This window comes from Nesoenas mayeri, assembly GCF_963082525.1.
Source record: "Nesoenas mayeri genome assembly, chromosome: 7".
Lineage (NCBI taxonomy): Eukaryota > Metazoa > Chordata > Aves > Columbiformes > Columbidae > Nesoenas > Nesoenas mayeri.
In genome coordinates this window covers 9,291,231-9,314,248 of record NC_137551.1, presented here as the reverse complement: position 1 = coordinate 9,314,248, position 23,018 = coordinate 9,291,231, and the positions used below count along the sequence as shown (strand labels likewise).

The following is a 23,018-nucleotide window of genomic DNA, read 5'->3' as shown; positions in this document are numbered from 1 at the left end:
TGACTGTTTGGCAGAGTTTCTGTGTGTTACACATCCCGCTGTGTGTCTAGACCCCCGCTACCAAAATGCAAAAGCACATTCTAGGACACTGCAGTACAATCCCTGATTTTATTGTGAAACACGGATAGATTCAGGACAGACTAAGAACTTTTGTATTACGGTAATGAAAAAAAGCACCAGTTCTGAGGAAGAACACATAGAATTGCAATATTTAGTGAAACAGTCATTGTGCACTTTGCTGTATTTTATACCTAGAGAACCTAGTAGGTGACTCCATTAAAGAGACCTTTCCCTTCCAATCAAATGGGATAGTCTTACAGTAGTTACATCCTACTGTGCTACGTACTCAGCAGTGCTAATTACATACTTCTAGTTTGCTGAAAAATAAAAAGCAATTGTAACAAATCCCTGATGCAAGATACTTTGAGCACCTGCAGGAAAACATCCATATAAACAGCGATACACGATATGCTTATCTCCTGGTGAAGTGTGATTGTTCTCTACTCTAAAAATTAAGTGAATATTGCTGGAAGTTACTGATTGACAGCTCTGCAGATAGAGAACCTGTGTCCATCCCTAGAGCAGCCACTGTGAATGAAGACATAACAAACATAATGTGAACAGATGCAGCAGGACAGTGACAGTTCTCCCACTCTGTAGAGTGGTTTCACCTCCACACAGAATATAAGCAGTGTGCTTGCTTAGTCACTCAATGCCATAAGGCTGCATAGCCTCACTATTTAAAAATCACTCTCAGACCTATTTAAAGTGTTTATACAAGGTGATTCTTTCACATCTCAGGGTAAGAAGGATTTCCATTCATTTTGCAAAACCTCCTTGTGCCTTTTCCCATTCCTTGTGTGGCAGCAGGTTCTGCACAGCCTCTGACTGGGCTGGTGAGGCATTTGCATACTCTCCCCATGAGAAGTACCAAAAAGGGATTACACTGATAGGTATATTGGGGGAAGAAGGGAGACACAGAGAGACAGCCCTCTCACTTGGAGAACAGGACTTACACCATTTCACAGAGAACATTCATAACTCTCAATCACATTAGTAGATCCCAAAGTTACCTAAAGTTGAAAAACTCCATGTTTCATTACCAGAGATCAGGAAAGTGAGATGCCCAGTAATTTAACCCCTCACAAAGTGACATTTCATCACCTGCTTGAATAATCTGGGTGCTTGAAATGTGCTGTTAACCCTTCAGAGTGATGATAAACTACTGGCATTTTGCAGTTCCTACTGCATATTGGTTCTTTTGATGGTATGGTAATTCACCTTGCAAATCAATGCTTGAGCTTGTTTATTTATACTTTTATCAACTTGCATTATTTTAGAGAGATAATTTTGTCACAGTTCTTCATGGTACTATTAAAAAATAAATTGAATGGTTTTAAAAAAATCCCATCTATTATTGTCAGCTATTACTGCTGAGAACAAGTACTCATCTGACCATCCACATCTCCATCTATTACCAAAACTGCCCAGAGGCCCATCAGCTTGTACTGAGCTAAAAGAAGGCCTTTCAGCTCCTCACTGGGAGCTCTATGAAGCCCAGAAAACACTGAACCATTCCTCTCTTGTGCACTGAGAAGAAAGTGAATGAGAGGGAAGAATGAAGTATCGGGAACCTAAGGCCTGAATTTAAGACTTATGGTGCAATGTGCACTCAGGCATGCCCAAAACAGGGATCTTAGTTGTGATCAGGTTGCTTATCTGAGGTCAGAAAAAAGACCTAAAGGTTGAGAACCTGTTTGGAGATACACAGTAAAGAAATGTAGGACTTCAGTGGAGGTCAGGAAATTAAGGAACTTTTTGGTTTTGGCACCATTTCACTTTTGAATGGCAGCAGCATGGTCTAACAGTGAATCAATAAGGACAATAAATGCTGAAAACCTAAATGGACTCTCAACATCAAGCTGTGCCATACAAATCTGTCTACCAGTCCACCTCAGATAACAATACCTCTCAAATAACATTGATAAATGCCCCGAGACGAACCATAGGTAGGAGCAGATTTACTGATTAGCATTAATTTGAGAATGCATCCATCTCCTTTTAAATGTCAGTCTTAAGGAAACAGTCTTGCCTCATGCTTAATCTGTTCTCTTCTGAAAATCAGATTGGTGACTCAGCCTTTCCCAGATGTGATGCCCCACAAAAATGCACCGTTCACATTGCTCTGGTCGCAGCTGATCTTCACGTCCCCCAACTCCATTCAGCAAAGCAGAAAGGACAAGAGGGTCATGATCTGCAACCAACAACAGTTGACCTAAATGTAGGAGAAGCTGCAGATTCACGTACTTGAAGTCTCAAGACTAATTCGTGAGGGAGATGGGCAACCTGTGCTCTTAGTTATGTCTGCACTCTGAAACAAGTGGCATCACTAAGTCTGCAAGAATTTTTTTTCCCTCAGTGGAGAAAAGAGCATACTTCCCAAAGGCTCCAGGGTTGGAGACACAAGTATAAGGAATTCCTCACTGAACTCCTTAGTACAGAATTATATGTTGCAAACTATGTATTTTCTCAGGGATTCCTGGATGGAGCTGATATTCATGTTTAAACTGGAAGTATTATTATTTTGTTCTATGAAATTTATCCTTGTGTCTAATTATTATAACGTATCTATCATCCCCAGCATGGCTCCTTTCCAGCATTATAAACACACCTGTTCTTCAATCTGCAAGAGCACTGGATGGGTATACCACATATTACAAATTAAATTTCCATTAATAAAGCTTCCCTCTTTCCTTGTGCCTGTGACAGAGGGGTACAACAGTCTGGTATTTTGTCCTTTAGTTAGCAGCAGCTCTGCAAGGAGGGAATCTCTTCTTCCTAAAATACAGAGACACACCAGGCGAGGTAAGAATCAAGGCTAAATTCTTTTGAATTACAGGCTAAAGGAACAAGTACCAAACTTGTCACCAAGAAATACTGCCAGTATCCAAAAAGCCTACATGCTTTTCTCTTCAATTCAGTTTTTAAAGCTGCTCGAGTTTAAAGAGATCTCTCACATGGAAAGGGTCTCCCTTTGGCCACCTCTGTCTGTCTCACTTAAACTTCTCCTCATGAGGAACATCTGCAGCTGGTGCAATACTGGCTTGAGAGAAGTCCCACCTCTGACGTTGCCCTCACCACTCCTGCTCCCATCACTGCACTGTGTCCCACTCCTACATGCGGAAAATGCTCGTAGAGCTGTGCTGAGAGCTAAGAGAAGGGCCTGGCTGCAAATAATCCCATGGGAAGCGTTCACACCGTGGGGCTGGGAATAGCTCCATCTATCAGCATGGGAGAGGGGAAAGGGTTGTCACTGAAGAGACATGAGTGCTGCAGAGTGATTTTGCTTCTAAAGTAAAAAAGTCAGTCAAGCTGACATAGTGAATAGATCTGATCACAGCCTTTATTTGCTGTTGCAGTTCTTTAAGTGCATATTAAATACAAAGTCAATCTCCTCAGTAAAATATGGAGAATCAGATATGTGGGCTCACCCTACAGAGCACCCAGAGCCACCAGAGCTTGCACTTTCTCCTTGTTTCAGGCCAGTGTGTTACATGTAAGGCTTATATGTCAGTCAGTCAAGCCATCATTGTTGCCTGTCTGTCTTGAAGTCCCATCCAGGGCTGATGCAAAGTGTTAAACTGAGTCAGACTGTATTACCTGCTGCCAAAAGCAGTAGGGAAACATGCTGTCTCAGGACTCTCACGGTCGAAGAGAGAGGTCTAATCTGTGCTGCAGAAACTATATACATTTCAATACAATTAAGAAGCTGATATACCATCTCTCACCAGTGCCTGCTGTCCATTACTGATGGACAGAAATAAAGGTCATGACACCACACAGGAGTCATCAATCAGCTTTTTAAGATATGTTTGATGGCAAAATTTTTCAAGGGTAACACAACCTGTCAAATTGCAGCCTAACTTCTCTACATATGGTTCAGAAATTGGTATTTTAATATAGCAAAAATATAAGTAGCGTCAGCCATGCTATGGCCATTGTAAGTTATGCTTTTATGTTGCTGTGAAACTATTGCTATTATTTCCAGATGGTGATCTAGTTGTTTTCATTTCTGGCACCTAGAACAGTTTGTAGTTTTGCCAGGGTTTACAAACATTTCTGAAACTTTCTTTAATATTCCTGATGCTGGGTTTAGTAAGACAGCAAAGGTATTGTACTTCCCACTGAATGGAAAGGGCAGACTGAAGACACTGCCCAGAGTGATGGACTGAGTTAATAGTGGAGGCAACATTAGGAAGAGGGAGAAAACTGGAAACCACGGTACTGTACTAAATGTTCTTCATGAGGAAGTGTCATCTTCACAAATGGTACTGCAGGGAATCACGGTCAGGACCGACCAAGGCTGCATGTTCCCATGCACCAGTCACGGGACCTGCTCAGAGCACAATCAGCCCAGTGCAAAACCTCCCAGTGACAGGGAAAGTGGAAGAGTAAAAGACAGAGCTCAAAGGAAATGTAACCGACAAAGTACCAGATGTGACTTGTCTTCCTTGTTTTGACCAACTAATATTATGCCATGCCAGTTTTCATACCACATTGCCCATGGAAGGAAAGGTTTGGAAAAGCTTGGAAAGGGCATCTAGGAGAAAGCAGGCTTTTTCTCTTTTTACCAAATAAAACACCATCAGCAACAAAAGCCGAAGCAGATTTAATTAAACAGAAAACCTCTATAAGAGGACCTTAAAAGCATGCGTAATTTGAAGCCTTTGCATCAGAATATTTAAATGCTGATATATATTATTGCTAGTGTAATAAAATGAGTGCAGGTCCCTCTCGAGTACTCGAGCACACCACCTAAAAGACCCGGACAGAAACTGAGCTCTGGATCTGCAGCAGCCTGGCAAAAGCTGGTGACTTCACAGAGCGTCTCCAGGAGCAAGAGCTTTATCCTCTGCTTTCAGAGATGGCTCTAAACATGTCTTGCAAACCACATTTGACATTCAACCTATCTTACAAGAAAGAGCAGCTTCTGACACAGCTTCCTACCAGCTTCTGCTCTTTTTTCTCCCTGTTTAGCTGGAAGGAGTGTGGACATGTCAGCAGAGTGCTGGGCAGTGTCTAGCAGGGTCAGCAAGGGAGGTAACTTAAGACTACCAAGCCATGCTTTGCCACCAAAAACCTCTTTGTGATGTGGTTTATGGTGGGAGAGCTCGAAGGAAGCAGGTTTTTCACCAAGGTATCATATCAATCACTTTCTCTGAGCATTAATACAATCTGCACCTGTGCTCTTGGTAGATTTTAGGCACCTCTGGCCAGGAACAAAGCTGATCCCCAGGGTCACGCTCAGCTCTGTGAGAACACTCAGCCTGCTCCGCTGGCAGGGACCACCAGGATGCTGTGAGCGCTCCAATGGTGGTGATCACCCAATCCCCAGGCCTGGTACCCCTCTGCTCTGTTGTGGTATGCAGCGGCAACTCACGTCTCTCAGGCTTTCAAAATAACAAGGGTAGCTGCAGTCTCAGATCCTCCTGCGGGAGCTGCTAACGTGGAAAAGGAGTTTTTGAGAAATGGAAAATCTCAGGGAAATCTCTTACGTGGAAAGTTAATAGGTAGATACTGTCGAAGCAGCTTGGAGAAATGGTCACATACATTTCATTTTAATAAGTGGAAAATATGTGGTCAGACTGCCAGATTTTTCAGCCTCTTTTGTGCATTAGGCAGCTATATAGCAATGACGAAATTGTGGGGGGTTTCTGTCTCAAAGTTGAGGGGCCCACCTCTGGTTAAGCTGTACTGTTTGTGGCATTAATCAGTTTTTAATTGGCTTTTTTTAAAAAAAACTGTGCCATTACGAGCACATTCTTAGCACCTTTCTAAGCCAGAATGTGTTCTCTGGGCCAAAGGCTCAGCTCAGCCCTGTGCATAACTTCACTGGCAGGAGAAGCCTTGTAAATAATTAATGAGCAGCGCTTGCAGACAGAGGCCCTCAAGCACTTTTACTGTGGCGAAGGAAGGAAAAAAGGGTTTGTTCTGTAAAGGTGTGACATTTATATAAAAAACAAACAAACAAACAAAAAACAAAACACAAAAATCCAAATAAAAACAAATCCCCAACCAACCAACCGCTTTAAAAAGACTTTGTTGGCTTGTTCACAAGAGCACAATGGAGTCAACTTGATCATCTGCTCTAAAGTTCAGAGAGCTCATGTGTGGGCTTCTGAAACCCAGGAATAAAGCCAACTTGGCCTAAACAACATCTCGTTTGTCTTGGCCATTTAGACTGCAGACTTTCCTTAGCTGTCTGTTAGGTTTTGTGTCTTCATACAAGTACAATATGCATTCCCTATGCACATGCTTCCTTCTATGGCTGGATAAGATTAGCATGTTGGAGAGTGAGGTGAATTTCCTTTCCTTATGGTCTTGTAGTTGGAATATGATGGCAGAGAGACATTATTCCTTTGACTGCATTTCTTCGACGACCTGCTTTGTATTTCTGAGTAGATCCTTTGAGGAGATCTACTTTCTTTCCCCATCTTTCTCCCTTGACTCTCTTCTAGCATCTTTATCTGAGACAAAATACTTTATCAGATTTTTTTTCTCTCCGTCAGATAAAGAAGTCAGGTGCACATTGCAGTGAAAAAACATTTTTAATCAATTAACAGAGGTCCCCTGCTGACAGCAGTGCAATCACTAAGCTAGTATGATAAAGGTGCTTATCAGAGGCAATAATGAAGATGTGAATTCCTTTAAGGAATTGACTGTTGCTTACCCGACAATAGTGCTAGGAACAGTTTTGCTTAGGAAGGTATTCTCCCAGAGAGAACATTTATCAATATCTAACTCCCCACCAGTTCCTTGTTCTTCATTAAAGTTCCACTTCTCTGATTGCTCTCCTGTTTTCCTGTGAAAACAGGATTTATTAGCATAAATCAGAAATATAGATCTGGGATACCATATGTCAAACAAACTCACTCTGGGAGCCAGATGAGGGGGAACATATTTTTATTCTTTGTCTTTTGTAGTACCAGGTTGTGGAAACTGATAAAACAGATCATGTGTTCACGCATGTTGATCAAGCCAAGAAAATCTGATAAACCTGCGTTGTTAAAATGGAAATAGAAGAGAAGCTACCCACACCCACCAGCACCCAGCCTTTAGAGGCAGCAACATGGAGCTAAAATGCTGTGTCTGCTCTTGCTCCCTCCTGCGCCTGACTTCTGGCTCTCTCTTCACCACCTCCTTCCCTTCGCAGCTCCTCTCTGTGCAGCAGGGAGTAGCTGCTGCTCTCACACTGCCCCTGCCCTTCCTGATTGCTCCACGCCTGCTTGAACTGGAAGAGAAGGAGAGAGTTGGTCTTGGTAAGAGACAGTTCCTGACCCTGCCTTATGACTCCTCCAAACACAGCATCTGCTGGGAGAATTAGACACTTCCTGAAGCTCTGCTACTTTCTGCTTGCAAGTTCAGCCATTGCCTGCTATTTACCCTGTGGCCCACCGTGTCTCGAAACAATGCCTTTCTCCTACAGCCAACTTGCACTATAGCTTCTTTTTAAGGTAGTTCCTTCTGTGACAGCAATGTCCCACCCTTGGCCCAGTCCCAAATCCAGGACTTAGAGCAAAGAAATTCCGCCCCTGCCACACACTTACCCTGTGAGGAAGGGTCAGACTTAGCCCCCAGCTCCCCTCTCACTGAGTTGGCTGTAACACAACAGCCAGAAAAAATGAGTTCCCAACAGCCTGGGAGAGAAACAGCACTCAAACATGAACAGCCCTCCACATGAAGGATTCAGCTCTGGGAATGTCAAAAACTAATGGTTTTGCTTCCTATTATACAGGGTGGGCCATGCTGATGCAACCTGTTTCATGGCTAGTGAAATCCAGCAACAATTTCTAATAATCACTTAAGGTTAAGTCTGAAATTACATAAGTTGTCATGCAGTCCAGATGCACTTACAGATGCCAAGGCTCTGCCAACATCACAACATTAGTTATTCTTAGTATCAGTCCTAATATTAGACAGACACAAATTAGAATCAAGTCTGACTCAAGCCAAGAACAATTCCATGTAGGGAAAAAAACCCAAGCATTAAGTCCTCAAAAGCTCACAAATAGAGCAGGAAAGCCCCAGAATTTCTGATGATTCCTCCTCTTTGATAATCTGTTCTTCACAGCTTTGAGGAAACTTCAGCCTGAAATAGTCTTCATTACCAGAATCCTAAAAAGAAAACTAGACACGGGGGCAAGAAGCCAAGGGGCTTGCAGTGTGGGCCATCACTGATGGGACAGGCTTCTCAGATCACTCCTGGCTGAAGCAGTCCCTACTCCCAGCAGCTCGCTGGAAAGCTAGGCACTGATAGAGAGCGCTAATGAGGTGGCGAAATTTCATTTAATGCTGAAATCTAAAGACAAGGCTCAGGAAGAAATGGCCACTGACCAAGAGGTAAAATAAACAAGACCAGTGTTGGAAATAAATCTGAAAAGCTGGAAAACACTAGAGCTAATCTAATGTCAGAATCAGTATTTTAACACAGACCAAGTCTGACATGTAAGTAGCTGTGTCAATGAAGGCAGAATACAGATTTAGTCCCACATGGGCTCGTGACTGTGCTTTCTTTACATATATTTGCCTCTGACTTAGTGCAAACCCAGTCCTAGTAAACATCAGGTAAAAGGTGGAATTTCCCCAAATCCTCTGTGGTTCTGCCTTTGCCATCACCACTTCTGTTGTCATAGGACTCTCCAGAGGCTCATCCATGAGTCCAGCAACTTGCCCATGGAGACTAATGGTCACAGCAGAGGCACAGAAAGGGTGATATCTGTTATCCTTGCCACAGATATCTCACATAAACCTCCAGAATGAACATGCTGTTGGAGCTGCCTTCATTTTCCCTAGTTCACCCCTGTGCTGCAGAAGCCTCATGGGATGATTTCGTAGAGTCGCAGTAGGATCACTGAGCCTGACTCTGCTTCCTTGGGTATAGAGATGAAACCTCATAGTTCTGGAGCCAGGACAGAGTCACGTTTTCTACCCAGACCATGCTGGCACTCTAATGGATAACTTGCAATCTACAGAATGTGAGAGATAAACATCTGCTACAGGGAAAAGGGAGCACAGGAAAATTTGCTGAGAGTATTGCAATGGAAATCTCTCCTCTTCCCCAAGGCAGAACAGTGCTCAGTCACTGCTGCTAGAAACTGCCTGGAAGCATAGATGTTAGAGTTATGCCAGATTTGGTGTAGGAGCAGAGAGATTCATTCCGTTTCATTATGAAATGATACCAAGTACCATAAAGGTTTACAGTTTTCAACTTCATAACTTATATATTAAGTGTAAATATCCCATATTCTGAGCTCGTCTCCAACTGCTCATTTATCCTTCCTCTGTGAAAAATTAATGAGTCTATAAAATAGCTTGTAAATTTGGAGCAGTCATTTCAGAAAAAAAAAAAGTCAATAGTGCAGCTTTCCTGGAGACTCTGAAGCATCATCTGGCTGCAGCCACTGCTCTTAATCACTGGTCTTAGGTGCACTGCTATGCTACAGCAAAGGTTTCCACCTCCTGCTAAGATCCCTGCTGCAGACCAGTGCCAGGGACAAGATAAAGCCCTCTGGTTATCAGGCTGTCTCAGTAGAGTAGTCCCTGCTTTCAGCAGCCTGGCAGACAGATTCCTTCAGGGGGTGCTTGAGGACTCAACATCTTATCCAAGGCATCAGGAGAAGAATTAGCGAGACAATTTTTATAATCAAATTTTCTAAGTGGAAAATTCACCCCAGGCAAAACTTTTGGTCTGTAAGAAGGAAAAGGAGCAGAACCAGATGAGCTAGCTCTGTATTTCCACTAAGAGGATTCCCTGAGGGGACCCTTTCACTATTTCACATTTGGCGGGATTTGCACAATAAAGAATTTTGGCTAAAAAAGTTGTTTCACAGAAATAATCTCCTATTGTTAAGCTCTCTCATGAAATATCCAGCTTTTTTTTAATTGAACAGGAAAAAAATATTAGAGTAAACAAGGCAGAGTAAACAAAGCATGGAGATTACTTTTCCCCTTCTGCATACATATGTATGAGTGTGTCCTGTATTCCTTCTTCTACACAGTCTACCACAAACAGTAGGTCACTGTGATGATTTATGACAAAAATGGCAGATTTTATTAGATGTAATGTTAACTTATTCATTCAATTCCTGCAATCAAAGATTAAAATGTATATTATTTCTCTGGGGACAAGACAGAGAGACAAACATAATAACTTTGTCTCTGTTGCATGTAAAATACTTCTAATTGAGCAGAAAGCCTGATCTCAAATACTTAAAAATATAAGCCAGCAAATGTGATTGGTTTTCTTATAATCTAATCATTTTGGTCCATATGTGGCCCCCAATCTGTTTAGGATTGTTCAAATTCCTGGGTATTGTAGTGCCTTCCCCAGAGAACGCTGGGAAGAGCTATGGCCAGCCTGGACCAGATGGGACGCCAGTGACTCCAGCCAGCGAAGGCAGAAAAGAGGACAGCGGTTAACTCCTCCTCTGCCGGCCACCACAGAGGAGGTCTGGACAGGAGAATTAATGCAGGCTACTTTCCAGTACTCTAAGAGGCGATTTGTAGTTTAAAGCTCCTGGGAGCAACTGCTGCAGCCCGTGGGGACAAAGCAAGCGAGGACCGATAATCACATCCTTCTGAAAAAGTGTTCAGTGCTGTAGGTGAGAATTTTGGATGCTTGCAAATTCCCCTGGGGACATAAAGGAAGGACGGCTCCCTCCCAGGAGGGAACTGAAATGCTGTAAATGAAACCAGCACCTCCAAAATGAAAGGCCCTTTGGTTAAATGGAAGGTGTTTATAGAAAGCTTATGGAGCAGTGCAGGATCAGAGAGCCTCTCTCCAGAGAGGTGAAATTTGGTAGGCCCATGCTTGATTTAAGAGCAAGAGTGTGGCTATTCAGCATTCCCTGTCCCTTTCTAACTTGTCACCGAAAGGAGTTAAACCAGCGCTTGAGAACTGCCCCCCACAGGAAACACTTGGATGCTCGTTGTCCACCAGGATGGATTAATTCTATTTATACGAGTTTAATCCTTTGGCATATAAAACAAGTGACACTGTAGCTAAAAACAAAATATAGGATTACCCTATTAAAATGACAGAGTGGTTACAGACATTGCCACTTCTTTCCTTCCTGTGACTTTCTTAACTGAGATAACCAGAAGATTGTAGCTAAGCCAAAAACCTCACCTTATTATTCCATACCTTCCCAAACTGTTATGCTGCTTTGATGGCTTGAAGGTAATTTTGTAGGTATTTTCTAAGATACTATATAACAGGACTTAACCTAAAATCCTGAAAGCTTAGGGCTATAGTAAAAGGAAAAGGAAATGAAAATAGCAGCTCAGGACCTTCAATATATTTTCTTCTTCAATTCATAAAGAAGCTGTTACTGTAATGCTGACTCTTGGCTGCAGACTTGAAGATTTTTCTGTTGCACTGAATTTACTCTTACAGAGGAACAAATTCATGAAAACGAGGAATTTTCCCATTAAGTTGGACATAATAACCTCAAAAGCAATCTCTCACAGCTCACGAGGTCAGAGATTTGCACAGGAAATCTCCCCTATGTCACATCTATTATTCCTTGACAAATTCCTCTCATTACAATCATTCTTAAAAATGCAGAATACAAAAAGAACGAAGAGGTAATAATTTGCCCATAATCTTTAGATTTTTACTTACTAAGAGACCGTCCAAGGCTATCTTTAGTTTCAACAGCATCAGAAAAGATCATTTTCAAGTGTAAAGGTACCAACATCTTACCCTGGAGAGGGACCACTAAGAAAAAACTCACATGCAGTTTTAGTAGATAGACCAATTATCACTATATAATTCGCTAGAGAACCTCTTAACAGACATGCCATAATTCAGGCTTTGAATCCAAAACATAGAAGGCCACTGGCTTTTTATCCCACAAAAACTAAACATACTACCTGGACAACTCACTGGCTTCCAAAACAACCTATTCCTATATTCTCACCTGGGTACATGCTGCAGGAAAAGTTCAAGTCTGCTTTTGACTTATAAGCAATTCCCTGTCTCTCCTGGTTATTAATGCTTCTGAAAAGGAACAGACATGGGCTTTTCTTATAAGGCAGTCCTTTGAGTGCTTGTGCATTGCCAGGATTTGACAAAACCTGGAAGAAATAGAAGCAGCTACCCCACTATGGTACCCTCAATAGGTTTTAAGTGCCAGACTTTTGCTTAGGCTCATCTTTCACTGCTTCAAAGGAAAGTGTGATTCTTTCTGGACCCCAGCTGTGTGTCTAAGAAGGTATTTTTTTGAACAATAATACTAACCAGAAGCATGTTAACTTCTTAAGGACATACTAGTTCCAGTAGCTGTTGAGTAATGATCCCAAAAATCCCTCCACTTGGGAATGGATTTTTACAGAAATTTGCACCCCCCCTTTCCACAGCCATAAGGACAAGCTGGAAGTTTGATTGTGTTGCCAAGAGGAAGAGACTGCAACTTGCAGCCATAGAAAATGCAAAATGTATTTGGATCCTATAATTTCACCTGCAGATCTGATATAGAAGTCACTAGAAAATGTCAGGCTCCCATAGCTGCTGCGCTCAGGGCTACAAACATAGTTTATAAATGCTAAGGTATTTTGCAGGCAAATGGGTAGCTGGGAACCAAAGACTAACAATTTCAGCTCGGTTCTTCAGAGGATACGTGTATGCATATATAAGAGACAGAAAAGGAGAATATTGTTGGTCCCATAACTGAAAGATGAGATTTCTATTTCCGCATGCATTTTTAATGTGCTTACAGAGTTTCACGAAACAGAACTCCCTGAGCAGGGCTGGGCGCAGGGAAGTTGCCTGTGTTTGGGTGATCCCTGGGTCACAACCAAGGCCCCATCCAGCTGAGTGGCAGGAGGGTAGACCCTGCAAGTCCTATCACCGCTTGCCCACACATCATAGTAACAGGGGGAACTAGAGCTCTCCCAGCCCTTCACACAGACACCGCTTTCTGATGAGGGTGACCTGACCATCTCAAAGGTAGGTGGCCAGGGCAGGGGAATAGCCTCATCAGAAATACATGTTGTCAATTTTTTGCAGCCACCCTGCCTCATACCAAGCAGTGCTGCATGGGGTGGGCTGGAGCAGGGTGCACAGCTCCCCGAGCATCCTTTTGCAAGGGCTGCTATGAAAGGGCAATCAAATGCTGTGGGCAAGGGGTGCTGGGGAACACTGTGCTGCCAGGACCAGGGGACGCTTCTCTGGCTTGCAGGATCCTACACCTGAATATGGAAGCTGGGAGTACAGTTTCAGGAAATACATATTCAAAGCATCTTCAAGAGCTTCAAGTGAGATCTCTGATTGTCTGACTCTGCTCCAATTTCAACAGAGCTCCTTTGTTTTTGGCACTACTGATCTTTTAGCAGAGCTACCACGTAAGAGTATAAATCAAGCCTTTGGTGTCAAAGGTGGTCATCTCTTGTGTTTGTGAAAGCTGTTGATGGCCAGCAGGGCTGGGACAAAGGTAGGATCTCTTGAACAGCCCTCCTGAAGTCACCGGCTCAGCCCTGAGGTGCAGCAGATCCTGCTCACTACAGGCTACATTTTTCTAGTGAGGAGTCTGTTGTATCAATTTTATGCCAAATCAAGGGTTTGATTTATTCCTGTTTTAACTCCACTGAGTTCCGACAAGCTACATGAGTCAGGAATTTAGCTTTTAACTTTCTCCATAGAGAATACTATTTTTTTCCTTTGATACTGCTTCAGTCAACCTCCAAGTCTCCAAAGATGGATCTTGCTCCAGCAAAGCACGTAAGCACAACATATGTGGGAAGTATGTGAGGAATTATTGTGAGAGAAACTGGACTACTTTCACACTTAAGCTGTCTTGTCGGCCTCTTTCGCCTGACATCTTTAGTGGTATTATTCAGTGCAACACAGAGTGCTCCTTTAAGGATTTGGCTTAAAAGAGCTGAAATGATGACTGATGGAAAGACTCCTGTTGCCTTCCCTGGAAGCTGAATTGTGCCCTGGTTGATGGCTTGTCTTGATGGCAGTGGGGAGGTTTGGGGAAGACAAGACAGTGAGTCCATCCCTTCTATAACAAACATATCTGCTGTGTCCATATTGACTAGGGCTTTTACCAGATACAAGCGATGTCTGCTCCTCAGCCCTGCCCATAGATCTTCCTACTTAACAAGGCTGGTTACTCCCTTACAATTCTCCCTGTGTTCTGCTACCCATTAATCCCTCCCAGTCTCACCAAAAAAGCACTATAGTCCCTACACTTATACTGTGGCTTATATACACTTATATCTTTTCTCTTATGGCCTGTTTTCAGTGCACATTTTTTAACATACCTCATCTGACCTACATTTCTCTCTTGCAGGCCTGGTCTGGGAACTCACTGGACTTTGCAGCACCATTTTATCATGCTTCTCTTTCATTAGGGGAACCATTTGGCCCTGGCTAGGCACTTACATTTGCATTAGTTCCCATGTCTGTTACCCAAACATTACCTGTTCTGGATTTCACAACACAATTGTAACTTGTCTGACAGATCCTTTTTGCTGTTTACCTTACTTTTGCTAGCTGTCCTGCATAGATCTTGCAATGTCCTTTCCTAGATTGACAGTGCGAGTACTCTGATCATACAGTGCGTGTATCAAGATTCCCACACAGTGTCCCTTTTTTAAAAACCTGGTTGCTCAGCAAAATTTTTCTGCAAACAAATTTTTAGCAAGCCTTTGATGAACAACATTGTAATTATTTCTGCCATCTTCTGCAATGAGAGTAAACACACTGTAAACATTTCTTTCCATTACATCATTTGATAAGCAAATTTATGGTTTCATAAGAATCTGCTACACGGAAACTGTTGAAGTCTCTTCCTACTCCTGTCTCACCTGCCCCTTTTCTTAGCAAACTTTTAGTCTTGGAAAGGCTTAAATAATACATCTTGAATCTCAGTGGGACAATGGTAAACAGTTACTGCAAGTCACTCTCTCCAAAAACTGGGCAAGAGACTTTATTACTAAATAAAGGAATGGTGTAGCCTCCCTACTATACTCAGTCTTTACTCCCTGCAAAGTGCCTGCCTAGAAGCTCATGCGGGTTTCTGGGACTCTCCTTTCTTAGCAGTCTGGAAGCAGCTGAGCACACATCCCCGCAGGGACAACCCCAGGGCTCTTTTCCCCATATCCCAGGCTGAGAGGCCATGAAGCACAAGCAGCACATGTCCCCTGGCCATCCCACACCCTCGCTCAGCAGGAACAGGCCCCTTCAGGACCATGGCTTTGCTACAGCTGCTTGGTAGCCCCAACAGAAGCAACTTCTTGCTGAGACCATCTCCCATGCACCCTGTCTGCTGCCCCAGCCACAATGCTTTCACAACAGAAATACTCCCCCAGCCCAGATGCTTTTGGAGTTTCTTTCTCACATGGCTTCCATAAGCCAAGAAATCTGCTCAGCTCCATTCAGTAGATTCCTGACAGTCTTCAAAGGATTGCTAATTCCAATCTGCTTAAAAAATGCAGAGCATTCCCTCCCTTACAGCTTTTCTGTCTTCCCTTCCATAAGCCAGTCAGCACCTGTTGGGCCATAAAAACACACCAAGAACAGGGCACACCTGGAACTATCCGAAACTTCTGCAGTGCGGTGGGCAAGGAGACTACGTGCTCTGTGGAGGAACCATCAAGCTACTCGTGTAGAGCTGGTTTTCTGGAGGAGATCAGCATGCCCCTGGCTGGCTTGTATGAAGGGCTAAGAAGGGTTAACAGTGTTTGCTCTCTCCATCTCACCCCCTCCTCCTCCCTGTGCGTTTCTGTGACAGACCTGCTCTCCGGCCAGCTCCAGCAGTCTGGCTGGGGCTCTGTGCAGGAGGAGAGTCCGGCTGCCCGCAGGCAGCGCCGGCGAAGGTGCCTCCCAGCCCTCCAGAAGGAACTCTAGAACTGAAAAAGCAGCAATCAGAATGATGAAGATTTCAAAATAATGCAAGTCTAAAATAACCTTTGGAAACACCCAACTTAAGAAAACACCAGAAGTCTCTGGTTATTTTTCCTTTTCTTGAAAGACTGCAAGCATTTTTGTTACTATGTCTGCTGAGGAACCATATGGAAAAATCAGTTCACTACCCTTAAACTGGTTGCACAGTTTTGGTTTTCATCTGCCTACAGAGAACTGAGAAGTCTATATTGTTTTATTTTACGCTTTTTCAGCAAATATAACAAGTGCTCTGGGAATCATCTGGCCAGGAACACAATAGGTAAGCAGAGTATTTTTTTGTGTAACATTTTCAAGAGTCTGAGAGTATACTGTTTGTGTAATTGAGTGAAATCAGCCTTTAGCATGATGTTGTCTTTGGGATAAGCTGATTATAGGTTGGTTGGTCGCTTGGCTTGTTTGTTTTCCTGGACAAGAACAGCTGAGCTGCTGTGGTATCAGTGTGGTTTGCAAGATCCTGTCACTTAAGCTGCAGAAAGCCTTTTTTTTTCCCAATCCTCTCCAAAGCACAGAGCAACTCTGATTCGACTCTCAAAGGTAAAACAAAATATTTGGGGTTATGTTTTGAATCTGTAAGCTATAGTTAGACTGCAAGAATAACAAAGTGGCAAAGAGATGACTCAGAGTCATAATGAAAGCTCTGGTATAATAACATTAAAATGGAATTGATACAATAAGCTGTTCTTTCGACTTGTTCAGATGCTTGTTTAGTCTTGCATTCCGCCAGGTGCTAAAAATATTACAAAGGAGAGGAAAATATCTTAACTTTGTTAAGATGTTAAATAAGACATTCATATGACCTAGTAGTGATAATTTCAATAATAATCTTACCAGTACTAAAGAGGTGCATTACTTCGAGGATCACAGATGAAAACAAATTATGTACATGACAACTAGAGATGTATTTATTACTAGGTTTAAATGTGCATGTTTGAAATGGATTTGTAAAGAAACTGATTCTTTCATAAAGTCACTTTAATTGTAACGGACAGGTCTGCTGAATTGTAGATATTTTGACGGCATAAGATCTTTTCCACATTTGCAGGCACTGTGAGGAAAGTGCTGATCTCAGAAACAAGTAAAAATTACAAAGGATGGAGCCTTTGTCTTATGTTCTCTTCTATCATTAGCCAATAATCAGATTTAACCAGGATCTTTACTACTTTGTGCTCCTAAGATGCAATAAGCTACTTTTTCTGAAAAAAAAAAAGGGATCTTGCTCACAGAGCTCCCTCTGCTTTCCAAATCCCTGAGCTACAGCTGGCACCTGTATTAAAGGTCCATGCCCTTCCTTCTCCCATTTATACCCTATCCACTTTTGCACTTTCCTCTCTTTCTGAAACTGGATGTAGCAGACACAAAAATGTGTAAGGATAATGAATAACCTCACCTAAGAGTGTATTGTCAAAATTTCTTGTCCTAACTGGAGCATCCTATCTGTGCAGCTCTGTGGAATGTACACAGCACACTTTAAATAAACTCACCATTTTCAGAATTTATTTTTAGGACCATTTGCATGCATTACTTTCATAGATTCAAAGCTGACAATAAAGCCTCCTGGTTAAAGGAGGACATACACAATTTTTGAAATCTCTTATCAGAGTGAATCCAATAGTCTGTTACAAGTTCCAGAGAACAACAAATGCTGCAATGGGCTGGAAGCGATGCAGGTGTGAAAGGGATGTTCAATAAAGAATCTCAGAATGATTTCTCTAGCTGCTCTACAGCATTAAATCTTTCCTCCAAATGAGATACACTAAGAGCTTAAACTCCTAAGTATTAACTTAGGGATTTTTATCCAAGATCCCCCAACTTTTCATCAAACAGTGTCTTATACTGCTCTGAATAACTTACTCTGATCCTCTTCTCTACACATACCTGTAGTCATGATTGATGAAATAAAAATTAAATGATCTGTAACAGAACAGTATAAGCAGTGTTTCAGATACAGTGACCTACTGTAAGTTTGAAAATGGCAGTTCCATTACAAATAACCCAGCCTTGAAACTTAGCAAATGAGCACTATAAACCAGAAAAGTATTTCAAATGTAATTCTCCACTCATTTTGTCAGCAGTGAAAGGTTTTTTTAGTAACTATCTTGTGATATTGCACTTGTGCTACATTGACTGTATTTCTCCATTATGAAAGACTTAATAGCGGCTTTTGCCATTAAATCCTTGCATAGAGATCTTCTGAAAAATATTTCTCTGCAAACTTTAAGCAATTTAGCAAAATGGAGACTGGCATTGTTTGAATGTCTGCCTTGCTGCAATTATGATAAATACAGGGAAAGACACAGAAAGAGAGGGCCATTGACTATTTTCTCACCAAAGACAGCATTTTCCATTCACTTTTGTCATCTTATTTTGCAGTACTGAAGATGTTCTTTTTTTATCTGCCTCTCCATCTTCTCATGGTGGCTTGCTTGTGTCATTCCATAAAAGTGCCCACCACCAGTTCCCAACAGAGCTTTAAGACTGACCTCTTCAATTTCTACCACTCCCTGATACTTGCTGATGGTAAGGAAACTACAGTTCACCTGCTGAAGGATATACCTAAAAGGTAAGAGCAAACCAGTCCCTCCTGTTCTCAGATCCTTCCCTCTGACACTGGGAGCTACAGGCTACCAGTACAAGCCAAGAATTGCCCTCTCAGTGTCCACTGAATTTCCAGAGAAATACACCATTGCTATCAAGGCCAAGGGCCTTTACATTACCCAAAATCCGGAATGACCCTCTGAGGTGAAGTTTAGATTCAGGTATGTATTTCAGGCACTTTTCGGTGGTGCTTGTCAGAGCAGCAGCAGAGCTGATTCAGAGCAGGTGGGCTCCAGCAACAAACAGTTGTGCCACATACACAGCCTGGCTTCAGACATGTAGAGATGTATCAGCCATCCTAAATTCACTGTGAAATATGGTTATTTTACCCAGCAAATTAACTATTCAAAAAAAAAAAAAAATCAATATCTGCTCATATTTCCTCTTTTATCAGAAAATCTTCTGCCAGTGTCCTGCACGCTGGAAGTGTTTTTGTTGAATGGTGCTAAAGCTTGCTGAGATCAAAAGTGCTTTGCATGTGGAAATTCCACTTCCCCAAAATATCTGCAAAGTTTTATGCCATATGTAGACACGGTGGTGATCTAGATATTACGACTGGCACTGCATCTCGGGCAGCAAAGACCAATCTGCTTGTTGGGGAACAGACAGACTCCAAGTGGTTGAATCTGACTCGTCTTTGGACAGTAACCAACACGTGTGGATTTTGACATGTACCCGAGCAGAGTGCTCATGGAGCAGAGAGTGAGCCAGATGGTTCCGTCTTGCTATGCATCGCATGGAAACTGGAACACAGCACATGTTATATAATGTGACAATGCTTACAAGAGCCAAGAGCTCTTCTTGTTAAAGGCAAATGGATATTGAAATATCAGAAAAGCTAATTTTGCAATGCTCTTGTAGCATAACATTAAGACTGCAATCAGGAAGCAAAACTTCCTGCAGTTTAGTATGATCAGGTGAGGACCTTATGAATCCCAGAGTCATCCAAACAGGAAACCAAGAGATGACAAGTTTTGGCTTAAAGTAATGGACTCCAGAATGTGGAACTGTTTCCAGTGGAGCTTGACTGTAGCCCAGTAGCCATGTCCTAAAAGTAAGCCAGACCTCTGGGCTGACATGATCTATCCATAATGACTAGGCTTGTCTCATTAATTAACAAAAAACCCCCTTGAATTGGTTTTATTTAACTGCACAGTGAGTGACCCAAGTCCATACATTTATATGGCTCTATAAAGCTATACACTAAAATCAACAGAAATAAACAGAAGACCAAAGGAGTCAGACAGGAGACTGGGCTTTTTTAAGCAAGAGTCAAAGCCTGACCAAGTAGACTGATGTCACTTTGTGATACTCACCTGATGCATGTTAAAGTTCAGTGGGAAAAATATTGCCAATGGTTAATGGAACTTACAGCAAATATTTGTGGATTAGGAAAAAAAAAAAAAAAAGCATGTGTTCTTTCCATGGCTGAATATTTTGGACATTCAACATCTCTTTGTGCTGATGCACCTCAAAGACCATCAGTCATTTCTACCCACAGTGGAGTGACACACTTCAGAATGGCTGATTACAAGGAGTCTTAGGCAGACTCGAATTTCCTGACACTGTCCCTCTGTTTTTAATCCACATTTACAGGTATTACTTTGTTTTGGAGGAAGGCAGAGCCCTTGCACCTTTCACAATAACAGTGACCCCCTGTGATGTTCCCATTGAATGGAGCATCCATGTGCACAAGGCTTCAGCAAGTTTTCTTGGAAAAGCAGCACGAGGTAAGACCTTTGGTCTGCTCAAGCAGAGACAAAGAGAGCATAAGCTGTTCATACAGAGTTGTGGTACAGGAAATTCCCCACAGGCTTAAACATCTCATGCCTCCCTCTCCTGTAAACTGCCATGGGCTGATGGGAACATTCCTGTCCCCATGGGTGAAACATGGGATTTTACCATCAACTCAAGTAAATTAAGGATTACATGCAAAAAAGTTTAAATCTAAGGTTAATATTTGGGAACAACCCTGGGTCTTCAGAGTTCCACAGATAGAGATCGCCTTCACAAGCTGTTTATACTGGCCCAAATTTCCCTCTGCTGCCTCAGCTCTTTTTCTGTGGCTTAGGCCACTTGAACCACTCATTTTGCTCCCCACAGTGGTGTGGACTAGATTTAGCTGTTTATTTTTTTAGGAATACCATCTACAATGGCAGTGGGCATTATGCTGCCTTTAGCCTAAGAGGAAATTCCATTCTCTTTCATGATTATTTTAAAAATTATTTTTTCAAACTAAAATCTGAAAGTTGCCATTAACAAATTCTTACCTGTCAGGCAGGTACACCTGACTGAGGAGTTCAAGTAACGTTCCTTTGAAGTAATAAGTTCTCCCTCTTTATAGGAGACGATGGCACAAAACTAAATCAAAGAAAACTCCTTTCATAGGAAGTATGAGTCTCCTTGAATAAAGAACCTGAAGAGGTAGCCATTGGAAAAAGAAAACTGTAGGGACATCAGGCACAATACAAGTCAAGCTTTTGCAAGTTGTAGTTTTATAATTGGTCTTTTTGAAAACATAATTTTCCAGCTGCACTGCTAAATTAAAATCTACTCAAATTTTACTTTAATAAATAGTCAGTAGCAAAAAGTATTTTTAGTTATAATTACTGTTTTCAGGAAGAAAGTGGAATGTTCCCTGATGTATGAACAATGAAACCTATGTGATGTGCTTTATTACACATCTGTTAAAATAAAAGTTACAAGTCTGGTTTTTTTTTTCCTGCAGGTGATCATGATACCCAAGAAGACTCAACATCTCAGAAGGCTCCAACCATGGTATCCACCATTTTTAACTATAAAGGAAATTCTGTAGAGACTTACATGGGTATGTCTTTTCATGCTGCCCTTTATATGCTAGAGTTCTTATCCACTGAGCGAGACACACACATTACCGTGTACTTTACAACTGACACAACATCTGGGCACCTCTACCCAGAACTTCCAATGGATCCGCGCTTAGATGTTGTTGGCATTGGGCATACAACAGTGACTCTGACCTGGAAACACAGTCCTTCTGTCTTGCAACATAGAGAAAACATCCAGTACTGTCTTCTAGTTAATGAAAAGCACAACTATAAGAGCTTATGCGCCGCTGAGACAGCAATCAGATCCTCTGGAATGAAACCGCCACCTGCATTGGCTTTGTCTCTCTCTCCTTACCTTCTTGAACCACAGCAGGTGATGATATTGTCCAACAGTGAACTGAGCATCATCAACAAAGCAAGTAGTGGGGAAGTCAGGCAGATATGCGTGGGTACCAAGAACACATACACAGTGCCCAATCTCAGCCCCAGCACTCAGTATTACTTTGATGTTTTTGTTGTCAATCTCCTCACAAACGCCAGCGCTGCTTACACTGGCACATTTGCAAGAACCCTGGAAGAACCTGAACCTAAGGTGATGGAGCTGAAAGATGGCAAAGTGATTCAGGTTGTCCTGGATGGGAAAAAAGGTAAATTCTACAGTCTGCAGTACCAGGCAATGCACAAGAAAATACAGTTCTCCTTTCTGTTGTGTCATGGCCAAGTACGGATTCACATAACAAAAAATGGTAAAACGGTGGCACTGGAAAACATCTCAGGGCTGAGATATTTCTCTCTGAAGGGAAAGCTGCTGGACACATATTTGGTGCAGCTGAGGTCCACAGAGGAGTTTAACTCTTCTGTGAAAGTCCAGGTGTCCTCCCATTTCCACAAGCCCTTATTCCCACTTCTTCCAGAGAGCTTAAAAATCAAATCCTTCAGTAAACTGAGGACCTGCAACTCTGTCACCATTGCCTGGCTAGGAACACAAGAGGAGAGCAAGTACTGCGTGTACAAGAAAAGGATTGAAGAAGATCAGGTCTGGAGGGAACTGCAGAGTGCGGACAGGTGCTCTGGACCTGAATCCCGGCCCAAGTCAGAGAAAGTGCTGTGCAAGTATTTCTATGATATAAATCTCCAGCGAGCTGTCACCACAGAGACAATTCAAGGGCTGGATACAGGGACACTTTACTTGTTTGATGTTTATCTCTTTGGGCCATCTGGCATCCCCATCAGATATCACAGCAAAGTTGTGAAGACCAGAAAAAAATGTTGAAGGTTTTTAAAGAAAGGTTTTGAAGTGAATGAAGACTGTTATAAAAATCTATGCCGATCCATGTCATAGACTGTGCAGTTTAAAACATATTGAGACAAAAAATTTAAAGCCATGAGATTCTACAGAGGAAACATCTTAGTTGTCTAGATTATTATGCTTACTTTTGCATCTTCTCTCCTGTATGTTTGTTTTTTCACCTCAGCTGTCTCATTCAGACATCAGAAACAGACCTGTGAAACAAATCCATGCATATGGAAATGAAATTCCCACAAGGGCACCCAAGAGAAATAGATTGGTTACCTAAAATACTGAAATCCAATATAGAACTGGTGGAAAATGCCTCAAGAAGCACACATTATTTTAAAATCCC

General features: G+C 42.2%; 1 protein-coding gene across 1 annotated transcript in view; it reads left to right on the top strand.

The window, feature by feature from the left end:
• LOC308042377 (protein NDNF-like) overlaps positions 1 to 22,648 on the top strand; it is a gene marked incomplete at both ends in the record, with an annotated part of 70,507 nt that extends 47,859 nt beyond the window's left edge. Inside the window, 3 exons of the mRNA XM_080347723.1 lie at positions 18,344 to 18,533; positions 20,165 to 20,298; positions 21,297 to 22,648. Of these exons, the coding sequence (XP_080203849.1) occupies positions 18,344 to 18,533; positions 20,165 to 20,298; positions 21,297 to 22,648 (1,676 nt within the window). The remainder of the gene's footprint in view (positions 1 to 18,343; positions 18,534 to 20,164; positions 20,299 to 21,296) is intronic.
• Positions 22,649 to 23,018: the final 370 nt, after the last annotated feature.